This window comes from Apostichopus japonicus, chromosome 8 (genome assembly GCF_037975245.1).
Source record: "Apostichopus japonicus isolate 1M-3 chromosome 8, ASM3797524v1, whole genome shotgun sequence".
Classification (NCBI taxonomy): domain Eukaryota; kingdom Metazoa; phylum Echinodermata; class Holothuroidea; order Aspidochirotida; family Stichopodidae; genus Apostichopus; species Apostichopus japonicus.
This window is the reverse complement of record NC_092568.1, coordinates 22,549,154-22,564,616: the sequence shown is the minus strand read 5'-3', so window position 1 is coordinate 22,564,616 and position 15,463 is coordinate 22,549,154. Positions and strand designations below refer to the sequence as shown.

The following is a 15,463-nucleotide window of genomic DNA, read 5'->3' as shown; positions in this document are numbered from 1 at the left end:
AATTTCCTCTTTCGTCTTCAACATTTTGAAGAAGAACTAGTTTAGCTGATGATGTTGAGAAATAGAGAGATCAATGATTAAAGTAGAACGATGCAAAGATCTCTTCAAGACTAATTTTGACCACTAGTCTTACATATATATACACAGGCCAAAAAATTTAAAGTGGTAAATTTACCATTTTGTTTGAGGTGATCATCATTTGTTGTGATATGGTGGCCATTTTTCTGTTTCCTCCTGTTTTGTAGGAGGGGGGGGGGGAGATTTGAGGAGGGCTGGGAGGATGGGGGAGTTGTAGGGATGAAAATCATAATAGGGGTTGGGAGGAATGGGGTAAGGAAGGAGGGGAGATTAGGGGGCAATAATTGGAATGATGCAAATTTCTGTTAAAGTCTTGTTTTGACCACATACAGAACACTACTGTACATTAAATCAGCAGTTTTATCATAGGACACTTGCATTTACTGTAAATTGCTGTCTGAAAAGTGAATGCTGGTTGTGATTTTGTTGCTGTCAATTACTTTATTTATAGTAGGATTTGGTAGCTACATGAAAAATAGTGTAGTTAAGGAGATATAACCTTATTAGAGATAAGTAATGTTAACTTCACAGCAGCTCACCTCATACTTAATAAACAATTACATTCATTGCAGTTTATACATAAGTAAGGTTACCTTATATCTGGTGACATTTCTTACGGGAGCCTTTCGATAGATTTTGTTATCTAAATTGTGACAATTGGTGTTAAGGTTAGTATGCCATGATTGCAGTGATAGTTTCATTAATTTACTTCGTTCCTCGCTTACCTGTCTCCCCACAACCTTAGCACCCTCGTTCTACCGTGCCTAGAATGTCATGGCATTAAACCTGTAACACTGTGCGCCCTCTATGACTGGCCCCTCCGGTCATTGCCCTTCCTTCTCATTCTACCATCCAAAGTGCCTGTATGACATGTGTTTCAAGTGGATTCAGTTAGTTATAGCAATTTCAGAAGAAAGTATGTTTTATCATGATAATGATGTCTCCATGTTAGAGTGAAGCTGACACCTGAACCATTTCGAGACTCATCATATCATGAATATTCAAATGTCAATCAAGAGGTTCATACTTGAATCTCCACCAATCCCCTTGTAGATCTTTCGTAGCTCCGTGGTCTTACCTCTATGTCCTCAGCTGCTCTCAAATCCACCTCACCTAGAAAAATGCAGCTTAGCATACATACTCTGTCCAGGGAGCTGTTAGAGTAGCAGCTCCCTGCTCTGTCCCCACTGGCTTAGCATGTCGTCATGTACCTAATATGTCTGTGGATTTGATTTTAGGCTCCTACTTCTCCCACTTCCTCTTCTTACTAATTCTGCCCCTAACAGTCCTATGAGGACCTACATAACTTCAGTTTTGCATACATGTACATACCTTGAACCTACATGTACTAGAAATCATACATCTACCCTGCACAGCTAGATAGTCAAAGGCACTGTACATACGCAGCAAAGTTACTGTCGGTCAATTGAGAAACACTTCTTCTACTGTATGTACCTGAAGTAGGTCATATGGAGCTATTCATTGCACTTTTTTAAATCACTAAATACCTTTCCGACTATAACTAATATGAATTACCAATTTTAATTATTGATCAGTTGTAAAGCAATCAGTGTAGTATTGAGTATGTGTCTATGGGGGTCATAAGGATTATAATAAATGTGGTCTAATCACTATCTATCTAATCACTAGGTCACTGCTTCTGACTGGTGCATGAGTAGCCTAAGGACTGACCGGTCCTTAGGGAACCTCTGTTTATTGTAGAGATATCTCACTGACAGACAATGTCGTGATTAAAAGGTCATCATTCTGTGTTTCTCTCTTCAAATATGCTAGACAGTCTAATTATGGCCACTCTTGTTCGACATTAAACACAGGCAAAGTTAAAGCTGTGTTTTGAGTTGAAATTGATCAATATTTTGAGGCTTATCTATCTAGTAATATCAATGGAACTCTGATTGTTAATTGGTTGTGATAATGAAGCTCTATTTTGCTGTTGCCATGAGACATTCATACTGTACATATATACAGAATGTATGGAAGTGTTATCATCAAAGTGCATAAGAGCAGCATGGGGGGAGGGGGTTGAGGTAGGGGGTTGAGGTAGGGGGCTGGGTAAGGGGGTTGAGGTAGGGGGTTTGGTGGATAGAACGGACCAGATAGAATAGTAGTTGCACTGACCAGTTCTAATGTAGTCTATTCTGTTTTAATTATATATAAAGTTCTTATTTTTGTGATGTAGTTAATCCCAGTTGGTAGTGTAATAACCTCCATTCACCTGATGCACTGTATATGGCAGCAGTTAAAATCAATGGCTTCAGTGTGTGTCTTGTATTTACTTGTTTGCATGAAGGAGGAAGGGGGGGGGGGGGAGGGGAGTTGATGGAGGTGGGTGAGACTAAAACTAGATTGATTGGTGTTTTTTACTGATTGAGCAAAAACCAAAGTAAAAGTTTACTTCTTGAAGAGCTAGAAGTGATACATTTAATATATTTACAATTAATAGAGTTAACATTAGATATGATACAGGTCAAGCAAAATATGAATAATATGATCTTTTCCTTTTAAGAAATTAAACATTCTATCCAACTTCAAATATTGCAATATTTAGACCTTTATTCTTTATTCTTTTTTTTCTTTCCATTTGCCATCTAAATCAACCATATGTCCATATTTATATAAGCATTAAACCCCCTCTTCCATTTCAACCCACCCCCCCACCACCCCCTCCCACCATCCCACCCCCTCCCCCCAGTCTGAATTTGTGTATAAGTACAGTATCTAATGCTGTTCAGATGTTTTTGGAGTGTGCTATGACTATGGTGTTATCCAGAGCTATTTGACTATGAGCTGAAGGTTAACTGCAGGGGACTGGAGTTTTAACTTTTAAGCCCCCTCCGAAAGAGGCGTTGCTTACCATGTTATACATTGTAGACTCAAATTTATGGTTTATACCGATGACACCTGTGGACTATTAATCACTGGTTTTAATATAAAGAGCAGTGTAATATGAACTGCAGTGTAAGAACGGACAGAAATGATCTCAGCCTCAGCTTAATTACCACAGAAGGAAACTTTGGCAGCTTGCCAATACAGTTAGATTCCATCTGTGTTTGCCACAGGTTCGTGAATAAGTACATTTTAAATCACATTTTATAACTACCGTACAACGGTCGGCGGCGCTCGGGTTATTGCTCAAGACACTGACAAGCGGACACAGAAAACATTATATTGTATAATACTGTATTTACTTCCTTCCTCGCTTACCTGTCTCCCCACAACCTTAGCATCCTTGTTCTACCATGCCTAGAATGAACTGGTAACCTTTTAACACTGTGTGCCCTCCATGACCGGCTCCTCCGGTCAATGCCCTTCTCATTCTACCATCCAGAGTGCCAACATCGTGCGTTTTTTTGTCCGGATTTTCTACAGCGATTTTCGTACACTGACAAGCTGAAACAGATAACATCATGTACAGTAACAGCATCAATAGTGAATTAGTGTTGGTTTCCTGGCACAGTTCTGTTTCATTATTGACAAGTACTAATTCTCCTTACATTGATATAGGGCCCTCATTATGACTCTCCTGTGATATCTTTAGTGGTCTCTGACCCATACAGATCCAGATCCTCTCATATAGATATTAAAATTAATTGAACCTTCATATCACCCCTGAGGATTAAAGTCCAATTGGAACACAGCTTAACGTTAATTGAAGTCTTCCCCCCTCGCTACCCTCGCCCTTTTACTTACGTCACACCTTTGACAAACAGAGGTGAGTTATCGTTACATTAAGTTCACTCATGATGCTACTGACGTCTTTCCCATCTCTAAATGATGGAGACAGACATTAAAAATTGTCAATCGTCTTTGAAGGAAGGTATAACCTAAATTGCCCAGATGTATATATAGATGCACACTCTGCCATTAGGAACAAGGAATGGTGTGAGGTACATAAGAAAGGGGGGGGGAGAACTAAGGGTGAGATCTCAACTCATCGCTGAATTGTTTTCTGTTTTTGTGTCTTCATGCCTTGCACTTGGAATCTTTGAAGATCATTCCCCGTGCAGGATGCCTTTTTACATCTTCCTTACCTTTCACGAAGGACAGCGTCATCCTCTCTTTCACGACCGGGTTTGTCTTTTGCCATTTGAGATATTTGTAGAAAAGCTCTTAGAATAGAAGGAAATGGAGCACGATTTGTCTGAGTTGTCAGCAGTAAGTGGCCAGAGAGATGAGACAAATGAAGAGAAAAGAAATGGTATAGAAAAAAAACGAAAAAAAAAGTCCTCAAGGATTAAAAATTTAAGTGTCAGATGGAATGATGTAATCCCATTTAGCTACTCTCATATCGGTGGAAAGGAAAGGTCAAGTTTAAATAGAGGCCAGTTGATTGTCAGCGTAAGGTATACAGTTGAATGTATGCCGGCTGAGACTGCAAACTGTTGAACGGTGAGAGGACAGCTCTGTCAATCTGTAAATGTAGTGATGTTATGAAACTAGATTACATTGCAGGAAAAGATTAGATGGGATGCTATGGGTGGTGTTATTAAGTTAAATTCAATTATCTATCATATTTAATAGAGACTAAATGTCTTTGTTTGGTTTTAAAACTATTGCAACGTTGTGTTATTAAAATGGATATATTTTGAGTACACAAACTTGGGGCATGATTTTGTTTTTTACATTTGATATAAACTCAAAGTAATCACAATGAAACCCTCGAACAACTGAAAAGAATTGCAGCTGCGATCCTTTGGTAGGGAAGTTATTTTACAAATCATACGTAAAGGTAGCGTTCAGGGATGTAAGTCTTCCGTATATTTACGGAAATCCGTTTTTTTTTTTCAGGGATGTAAGTCTTCCGTATTTTTACGGAAATCCGTTTTTTTTTTAATTCCAATAAAGTTCCACAAAATTGTACAAATATCAAAGACACAACGCAGCAAAAATGCCTGGCCCGTTGCAGCAAGCTAACTTCAATTTTCACTCATCGATCAACCAAAATACCATTTCCTGTTACACATCCCATTGCACTGTACAACATTGTGTGTGCCATGTGAACATCGTTGCGTACGTGCGAACTTCAAATCGCCATAGCTCATTTCTGTCGTTGAAAAACCTTGCCTAATTCACGTTGATTCGTAACTGCGGGTGCTCGACATAAGTTTCGGAAATAACGCTTGTGATATTTGTGAGCGGCTAAATCTACGGGATATGCATATGATAGTCAATATTCGTGATCGCTTTCAAATGTGAGACTGTTTTTTATTCCAGATTTCGCTGCGACGTATTCGTTACTTGGAGCTAGCCTAACATAACGATAGTGTGTAAGTAGTCAGAACTAGGGGTATGATGTGTTAGCGCTAATACTTTTGAGCTAGCCTAACATAACGATAGTGCGTAAGTATTCAGAGCTAGGAGTAGGATGCGTTAGGACGTCATTCCCCCGGTTTCTCCGAATAGTTTTCCGGTTTTTTTTTTTGGCTGCACTTACATCCCTGAGCGTTATAACAATCTTGCAATCCATCTGAGTGAAATAACAGAGAAAGTCTACGCTTGGAATAATCATGACTCCATCATCTCATTATGCAAATCATTCCCTAAATTCGCAAGGAAGATCAATACATCCTTGTTGCAGTTTGCATATATACTTTAAAGCAAATTTAGAGACATGTTACCTATTGACTCAATGTATACTCCTGCACTCCTTACAGGGCAGATGAACAATCATATGACGGTTGAGAGGTAATTCTCTGGGAGTCATACATGCATGATAAAACTAAAGAGAGAGAAGTTTAATACTTATATTAGGGTAGTGTGTCAAAAGTAGGATGCTGAGGTTGGCTGCAGCATCCTGCAGCCAGGCTGTGATGGATGCATCATTTCTGTTGTGCAGTTTCCTCTCAAATAGGCACTGCTGGTCTGGCTGAGATATATCTATGGTTTGATGATATTGGTTCAGCTTGGTTGCAGGGGTTTATCAGCTGCTGCATCGTTTCTTATCGGGAGGTTAGGTCGTGTAGCAGCGAGTGAATGGATGGAGGTCAAGAACAGCTAGCATAGCCAGGTCGGTTTAATGAAAATTTTGGTAATTTCTGAAACTTCTGAAATTTAAATGACCGACTTTCATAACTCAAATAATGTTCAGTGGAGCGTTAATGATGCAGTACAAATTTTGCAGTCTTTTGTTCGTGTTTCATCTGTCTATTGAAAGTATCAGCTTCCTTTTGCCTAGCTGTAACACCTGTGTTCTGAGAGACTTCAAAGGTAATTTGAGAGTTGTGCTTTCTGTTTCGATAATTCTTTTGGGGAAAACAACTACAGATTTTCCATGAAACTTGCTCAGCTAGGGACATTCACAAAGTTTCAGTTATCTGCTTAAAGTTGTGCTATTCTTTTAATTGAATTCCCCCTGAAAATGTAACCCTTGGGTGTACAGCTAAAAGAGCTAACACCTTACAGTACATTAGAATCATTGAGTTGTTGTTGTTACGTTTATTTGTTGTTACCGCAAGTTTTAAATATAGTTAAGTCTGCATATAGATGATTGCAGTTACATACATTCATGTACATTTACTGGTATATAAATTAATCTTTCAGATTCGATAAGCTGTCAGTGTATACGTTCATGATAATGAGTTTATACGTTACTGTTAATGCTAACACTGCAGTTAATGCTACTGTATGTCATGCACGCAGATGGCATATAGGGGTGACTGTGCATGGCCACATGGCCCTTGTAGTACATAATACCAAGTGGTGTTTCGTGTTTGGGTTTCAAATTTAGACTCCACACTGGTGTATTTAATGTCTTGTAGTGAATCTCCCAGGATCAAACAGTGTTCTTGACTTTTATATAGCAGTTAAACATACAAATCTGACTGCGCACAGTTTTCATTCAGTGTCTATTTTCCTCATCATCTCTTGTGAGACATTTGAAATAGATTAAATTACTTCACTCCTCACTTTCCTGTCTCCCCACAACCTCAGCACTCCTGTTCTACCGTGCCTAGAATGAACTGGTAACCTTTAAAGACTGTACGCCCTCTTTGTCGGGACCTCTCCAGACGATGCCCCCTCCTTCTCACTCTACCACCCAAAGTGCCTAGACGTCCATTTTGTTTGTGCAATTTTCCCTATCTTCAATTCGTGCGAAACTGTGTAATTTAAGGCCTCTTTTCCTCCCGTTGGTTTTCAGGTTGACCCTGTGCCCGTTTTGTTTAGCATTTTGGGAACACAAAGTAGTTAGGTAAAAAAGTGTAACTTGAAAAAGCAGCTTTACAGTAATTATCACAGCACTTTTCGTGCAGCAATTGGTTTCTCACACTTTCATGAAGAAGATTGTATCACTGTATAATGAGTAGAGTTCTTGACTTTATAGCAGTTCAACATACAACTCTGACTGTGCATTGTATTCACACATTCAATGTCTATTTTTCTCATCATTTCTTGTGAGACATTTGATATAGATTATTAGCTTGGATTGTGTCATACATTGGTCATTAACTAGAATGGATGTGAACAATTTGAGGGTAAACCAGGCACATCCCTGAAGCTGGTGTCCTTATAGTCTCTTTATAGTCATTTTTTCAATTTAGTTCATCACTTAAAACTCTACTTAGTTGGATAAAAATATAATTTAATAGTAATAACCTGGTGTTATGAATCTAAGAAAGGTTGGAAGCTTCCCCTTTTCTTCAATCTTTTCTTTTCTTTTAATTAATAAATACCTTTCAGAATTTTCAGTTTGATTTTCTTTTTGTGTATTTTCAGATGTAAAAATATACCATGGAGCACGGATCTGCCATCAACGTCTGTGATTATAACATTTCATAATGAAGCTAGGTCAACTCTACTACGAACAGTTGTCAGGTAGGTCCCCCAATCTATTTTTTATATTTCATACTTGCTGAAGGCTTTTGATATCGCATCCTGTCCAGCTTGCTCTACTTTGATGTAAACTAAGCATCCCTTCAGCATTTTGTTTTTCCAGACAGGGTATTAAGGAAAATAAAAAAACCTTGTGCAGTTTCAAAATCCTGTCAATTTCAATAAACTTATGTTTTAGTCCATGACTCTCAAAAACACGGTTTTACATTCCTTAAGTGATCCTCTTTCACAAATGAATTGGAGTAAAACGCTCTTTTAAAACTTAGCCTCCTGCGTCTGAGGAGAGTCTCAGACAATCATGAAAGTGAGAATCGTGGTTTCCCCTCAAACAGACTCTGTAGACTCCCACATATTATGTACAGTTGCTCAGAGGGGCTCAAACTCGCTACAATTGCATCCACGTTCAATCTGTTCTCCTTGTATCATTGATGTTTCAACTTTTGTAAAGAAATTAGGGAGATGTGCGTCTTCATAGGGGAAGAAGCATATACATTACATTTAATCAACCTCTCTTTTCGGAATCGAGAGCCAGGTCTCATAGAGCATAGTCAGGTCGGTTGTGATTAATCAATACTGGTTGATTAGTATCCTCTTGTTGTTTTCAGTTCTAGCAACCCAAAGACAAAATTGAGGGAAACAATAAAAAATAGGGGGGAAAAGACAGAAGGATCTGGCCATGCAATAAAAACTAAAGAATTGTAGAAGTTTCAAAGGGTATAAGCTAGTTTGTTCTTACATTTGTTTCATGTCATCACTCCTCATTAATATGCACGGAATCGTTAAATTTCCTCTCCGCAGTTTCAATCGGCCAAGGTGAAAGCAGTAACCTTTTCCATTGACCCTCTACGGTGGCTAATTCTTATTCCCCCCTTCCCTGCTTCACGCCATCAACGTCACACACGATATTAAGAAACACTTAGAAACATTTAATAGGTACAGTAAATGACAGAGAAAATAGTACAAAAGAAATACATTGTGTTAATTTGAGGAGGGTTTCTACCCTTTGCTTAATGTACAGATGATATTCAAAGGATTGAAATGCCACTCCCTTCCCTGCATTGACAACCCCTCCCCCCCCTCATCCTTCCACTTGAAGAAACCCTGTACAGATTGAAAACAAAATTTCCACCTGTATTTTGGTGCAATAATGCTCCTGAGTCCATAAAGTGGATAACGTGAATGTTATGGTACTACATAGTAACTGAGTATTAACATTAATGAAGGAGAAAACGCTTAATTACAGTAGAGTACTGTCCCTCCCCACCTTTCTTTTACAGAAACCGGAAACCCCTTCCTCTGGGTGACATTTATTTTATAAGACCGAACCAGCCTCTGGTACTTAGACCCCCACATCAAACATGTATATACCAGACACAAAGTGAAAAACATTTGGTTCAAAATCTTGTGATATTACTACTATTTCACTATTGCTACCAAAAATACCATGTACAGTAGATTAATACTGTACTTATAAAATAACGGAGAGTACTGTGACCTTGAAGATACAAGTAAGGAATACATGCATCTGGAGTCTGTGAATAATGAATCTCTTTTAAGAATGAATCAAGTTTTTAATCCTTTTGATGGATCTATTGTATATAATAACCACACCACAGTATTACAGGTGCAGTGGTTACGATCACTGCAGGATGACGTGATTGGAAGTCAAGGATATAAACACCCAACGATGAGATTCCATTCATTTGAGTGATTGGATGGATGGAATAAAGTTTTTGACAAAAGATCAATTTTAAAATCACTGCTTTATATAGTACGACATGAATATTTTTGCAGTTGTGCACTTTTTAAATTTGGAATGAAATGAGCATGTGAAGGAGTTTTGTTTAATAAGAAGGATGAAGGGAAAAGTTCAATCTTTTGAATCATTCTGAAATGTTTTTTTTTTAACTATAATTTTTCTTCCATTTGAGGGTAGGGGTGGGAGAGACGGAGAGGGAGTTGTCGGAAGAGTGATACCTATGTATTTTTTTCTTTAGCTTTAGTATTATTTAGCTTTGACATAAATTACATAAGTTTGATACACCTACAACGCTGTGTTTTGGTATTTGATTGGTGGGATTGGTTGTAAAATCCAGCAAACAGCTCTGAGCTGTTTGTTACAATTTCAATGTATGTATCCTTTGCCTCCTCCCGTTTCTCTCTCTTCTCTCTCTTGACCCTCTGCTCCCCTCCCCTCTCCTCCCCTCCCCACCCCACTCCTCTCCTGTCCCTTACCTTTCCTTTAGCTGCAGTCCTGATCAAATCATTAGAGACAAACATCAGCTATCATCGATGTTCATAATGATGTAATTTCAATTTGTTAGGAACAGATGTCATTCGTTAGATTTCAAGAAAGAAAACCAGGCTTAAAGGTTTTAGCTTTTTACCAATTGAATGATTCCTTCAGATTTAACTTCAAGTTTAATTTATTATTATAACTTTATTGTCACTTTTTCCTTCATATTTTGATGTGTCGTAGCACAATCCTACCCTCTCCAGAGGAGCTAGTGTTATCCCTTGTAGGAGGAAAGCCGATCCCGGGAGGCAAGGTTGGATTCCCCGGATCAATCTTAATACAATACTCGTCTAATAGTCTGGGTGAAGCGAACCCGATACAGAATCAATGTCTACTGTAGGTTTGGAGCGCTAATACATTATCAGATTCAAGGTTTTCAATCACCATAGTTCTCTAAAATTCATAAAAGTATTTATAAAAGATGTCTGATGTGTTTTATGAAGAAATTGACTCTATAGAAACTTTTTTTTTTTCGTTTTATCATTTTGTTTTTTAGGGGGGGGGGGGAGGGGGGAACTAATTGAAAACATTTTGTTACCAATTTATAAATCAGCAATTTTTCTCAGTGCTAGGTTGCAAGCAGTTGATGTCCCTAGGGTAGATCATTAGAAAGTTGTATTTGTGATATATGACTGGAAACTTTCATCACATGTTCCTTGCTTTCATTTTGTGATTTTTTTTTTTGTTGAAATTTATTTGAGTGAAATCCCAAATAAAAGTACCTTGCAGTCTAATCAGTTTTTAATGGTGAGGATGTCAAGGAGAGACCTACTGTATAAAAAATTAAATGAAAGGAAAACGAAATCCCTGATTCAAATTGAAATTTTGAGAGAAAGAAAGTAGTACATTTTTAATGAAAAATAACTGCAAGTCTGAAGCAATATCAGTCAGAGGAATATATGTCAGAGTTTATTAGTGATATATTATTTGAAATATAATGAACTATGATGGCCATGTGGCAAACCCTATTGAGGGAGGTAGACAGAAAATGATCAGATGGTGCTGAAAATTCTTCCCCCCCCCCCCTTAGTGATCGCATATTTCTTGATGGTGATCAGATAGAAAACATCGTAGAGCATTCTTGCAAAAACTTGGGTCTCTTTGACATTCAGATGTGCCGCTAGGAAAATGACATTGGGAGAGACAATATATGCAATGAGTCTTTAGAATGTTGTTATAATAGTTTGAGAGTAATCAGAGGTGATAACTGATATTAGAAATGTCATGAAAAAGAATTAGATGTGAGAAATAAAAAGATGATGAAATGTGGGCGAGGGCGAACTCATTGAAATGAGGAGGATAGAAGATAATAACTAGCACAGCCGTAATCAGTTTTGGGGGGAATTGTAATGTTTTGACCTGCCTTGATATAACTATAAGAGAAAGAAGACTATAAGTAAGTTTAAACAAGATCCATTGACTACCTGAGCAGGTATGAAAATGACATCACAGATCTGCCATTGCCCGAGTTATATAATATTTCTGCATTTTACTTTATTGTAATTCAATCGATTTTCTGTGTTACCAACATAATTGTGAAAAATATCAATGAAGTGTTAGCATCACCTGGCAATATTAGCATGGCTTATTTAATTCCTTCATTCATTGGAAACTTTGTTTACTTCCAACGTGAAAATATGGATAAAAAGTTAACTCCTAGAGGTGGTGTGTGGATGACATCATTTGTTGCATCAAACATGGCAGCTGTATCCAAACATGACTTTTACTTTCCTGTACCCCTGATTTGTCTCAAAAATGAAAAAAAAAATGTTAATATTTGCAGATTTCTTGATAATGATCATGGATCTATAGTAAGTATTAAGGTAAAGACATATTGCTTGCTTCTGCAATGCCTTAAAGAGGAAAGTGGGCAGAAATTTAAAGGAAAGAATTTGATCATTCCAGAGAAGGATGTGACTTTAAAAATCAGCTTCATGACATCGTTGTGTATTTGTAAAAAATTTCGAGCAGATTTTGTCAAATTGAATTTATAGTACTTATATAAAGTCAGATAGCAGTTGATCTAGTTCAGATGTCCTCTCGATTGAAATTTAATCGACCACTAATTAATGACTCGATTCCAAATATAACTTCTAAGTGGACACTTTCTCATGTAGCGTTACTGGCATACATACTACTGGCTGTACCAGCAAAAAATCAGAGTCTTCAGATATTGTTTTGATTTTCTTCAGTTATGAAGCTTGTGAGTAGTTAGTTTAGCTAACAGAAGTGCGTTTCTCTGTGACTTACACAATAGCGTTGAATCGGTGTGAAAATGTTGCTGGATTGTACCGTGGCATAATACAGCTGTCAGAGAAAGACTATACCCAGGTTATATTAGAATACACTCATACACTATAGACATAATAGAAAAACTGCTACAATGTATGCTACTGTGAATGGAATCACTATGTTATTAATTTAATAAGGGATATGGTTGTCATGGTGATAATTTAGTCAGAGCAGTATCTACAAACTTTTTAGGGAATACTACAATTGAAATATATTAAAGCAATAGGTGTTTTACATTGATCTTTTTGAAATGGATCTGTTACTTCCAATCGCTTGAACACATGCACATTAAATGTTCTTATTTAGTATTGTGGTGTTCAAGGGAGGAGGAGGAGGAGGAGGAGCAGGGGGATAAGATTGTGAAATAATTTAGTGTATTAAAATTTACTTCGTTCCCCACTTACCTGTCTCCCCACAACCTATGCACCGCATTCTACCGTGTCTAGAATGCCCTGGTAATCTTTTAACACTGTACACCCTCACTGGCCCTAATGGCCTTCCTTCATTTTTCTACCCACAAAGTGTCTCAATGTGTTTTTCGGAGTTAGAAAAATTTTCGCGAAATTCGCCCGAATTACCTTGGATTTATACTCTAGAAGTTTCCTATCAGGACTTCTGCACTTCCAAGGATCTTTTCCAGCCTGATAAGTATCCTTTTCTTGTAGGGAAGGGTGTTTTTGGGGGCTGTTTTTAGTGTACACTCTCGCCCATGCGTTCGTTTTTTCTTACGTAACGTTTTTAGGGTAACAGGTAGTAGCTCTGCGAGACTACTTCGTTCGTTGCCTATACCGCCTTGTTTACGCGGATAGGCATATATTTTCGTATGTACATGTTTCAGCTTTTCTTACATTAAAAGATAATATGTTTTGCTTGTTTCATGAAATAATTTAGTGTATTAAAGTTCATTGCAAAGAAATGACCTATTTTACTTCAATCCTCACTTTACCTGTCTCCCATACATACTGTATGCACTCAATCTACCTTGCTCACAACAACTTGGAACATTCTTACACTGCGCCCGCAATGACCCGTTTACGGGCCGCTCCACTCGTCCTTCCAATTCTAGCATTTCCAACATGTACGATTATGGTTTTCCAGACTGGATTTTTCTCTAGTATTGAATGCCGGTGTAACAGGAAATTTCCCCCCCCTGAAAATTTTCCCCCGGGGGGGAATTTTTCCTTGGATAAATTCCCCCCACCCTGAAAATATACCCCCCCCCCACCATAAGCATGATCAATTTTCCTGGCAGCACCTGCAAGTCTTTAGCTTGCAATGAATTTCATAATATTCATATATTCCAATAGGCGATATATCAAATTCAGTGTATGATGAGATGGTCGATCGCTTGTTCATGGCAATTAAACGCTAGGAATATATCCTTCACGTATTCGCAACATTTTTTTAGTGGCCAGCGGACAGTTAGTTGAAAGGATTGGTGCAATTTAGCCAGTTGAGAAAATCAGTAGCCAACTCCCAATATCCAATTTCATATCGAGGAAGTCCAGGTAACTTTGTCTAATTATGCATGAAGAGTAATTCAATGGTGTTCAATCAGTTTCTTAAGCCATGAATTAAGATAATCCCATTGAGCTTCACCACAGCTCATAATCAATAATGTATAAGTCAACCCCTTCCCAATAAACATTGAATCCTCTTGTGGAACCATCATACCAACACAATGTAATAGTTTCAATTTACAATGATTATACTTGACTACATCAGTAACATCAGAGCATCAGAGCTAGTCCCATTCCATTCATGGCACTGCATTCATGGCCTAACCCTAACCCAAGACATTTCCTCTGAATATCCTTATTGCAGGAATGATATATTCCAAGTTCATGCCCAAAAAATGTTAAAATCTCCTTATTATAGTTCCATGATGAGATATCCTTGATAGGTGTACAAAAAAAATAATTAACTAGAATTACATGAAGGTGGGGGGAATTTTTCCAGGTTGGGGGGAATATTTCCTAGGAATAATGCCCCCCCGGGGGGAATATTTCCTAGGAAATCTCCACCCGGGTGGAAAATTTCCTAGGAAATATTCCCCCCGGGGGGGAATATTTTCAGGGGGGAAAATATCCTGTCACACCGGGTCCTAGGAAAAAGTTTTATAATATGTATGTCAAGTACTAAATGAAACTTTCACCATAATCTGCTGTCATAAATTTGAAAATGATTACAGAAAGTGTTCTGCTTGACTTAGACATTTTGTTATTATCTGCATATAATCAAAACTGCTCCACCTCCAGATGTTACTTTGTGGGTCATTTGAACAGTTCTTTAGGATGAATCCCTAAAAAGTGTGAATTTTGTCACTGCGGATGAAGCAAACCTCTCTCTTTTGATAGGTGTGATTTTGAGAATTACATGCAGTGTCAATTTTCCAATCAAGTTTAGTGATATACACTCAGTGACGAAATATTAGTTCAAATTATGATTAGCCTCATCCCTAGTATTAGGGTAAATCAAGTTAAATCAAGGGAACTTCAATGCACCAATGGTTAGTTCCTCTCCCCCTCCACCCTCTCCACCCCCATCCCCACCCCCCTTCTACAGTGACAGACCTCTGTCCATCTACAGCCTCTGCAACTTCTACCCAAAGTATCCCAGCCGTGAGATTTATAAGATCTCATCTTTCAGAGTTTCTTTATCTGTCCAATTAACGGTCGTTTACATCCTCCAACTTGGCTATAAAGTCATGCCACCTTAGCTTTAAAGCCACTTCATGCCACTTTAATTTTGAAGCCACTTCATGCCACCTTGGCTTTAAATGCCACTTCATGCCACCTTGGCTTTAAAGCCTCTTCATGCCACTTTGATTTTAAAGCCACTTCAAGCCACCTCGATTTTAATGCCACTCCATGCCACCTTGGCTTTAAAGCCACTTTTTGTCACTTTGATTTGAAAGCCAATTCATGAAGGCTTTACAACCAGTTC

General features: G+C 38.0%; 1 protein-coding gene across 1 annotated transcript in view; it reads left to right on the top strand.

Annotated features, from left to right (window-relative positions):
* LOC139971089 (polypeptide N-acetylgalactosaminyltransferase 2-like) overlaps nucleotides 1–15,463 on the top strand; it is a 141,500-nt gene that overhangs the window by 48,770 nt on the left and 77,267 nt on the right. Inside the window, exon 3 of the mRNA XM_071977278.1 lies at nucleotides 7,813–7,911. Coding sequence (XP_071833379.1) covers nucleotides 7,813–7,911 — 99 coding nt within the window. The remainder of the gene's footprint in view (nucleotides 1–7,812; nucleotides 7,912–15,463) is intronic.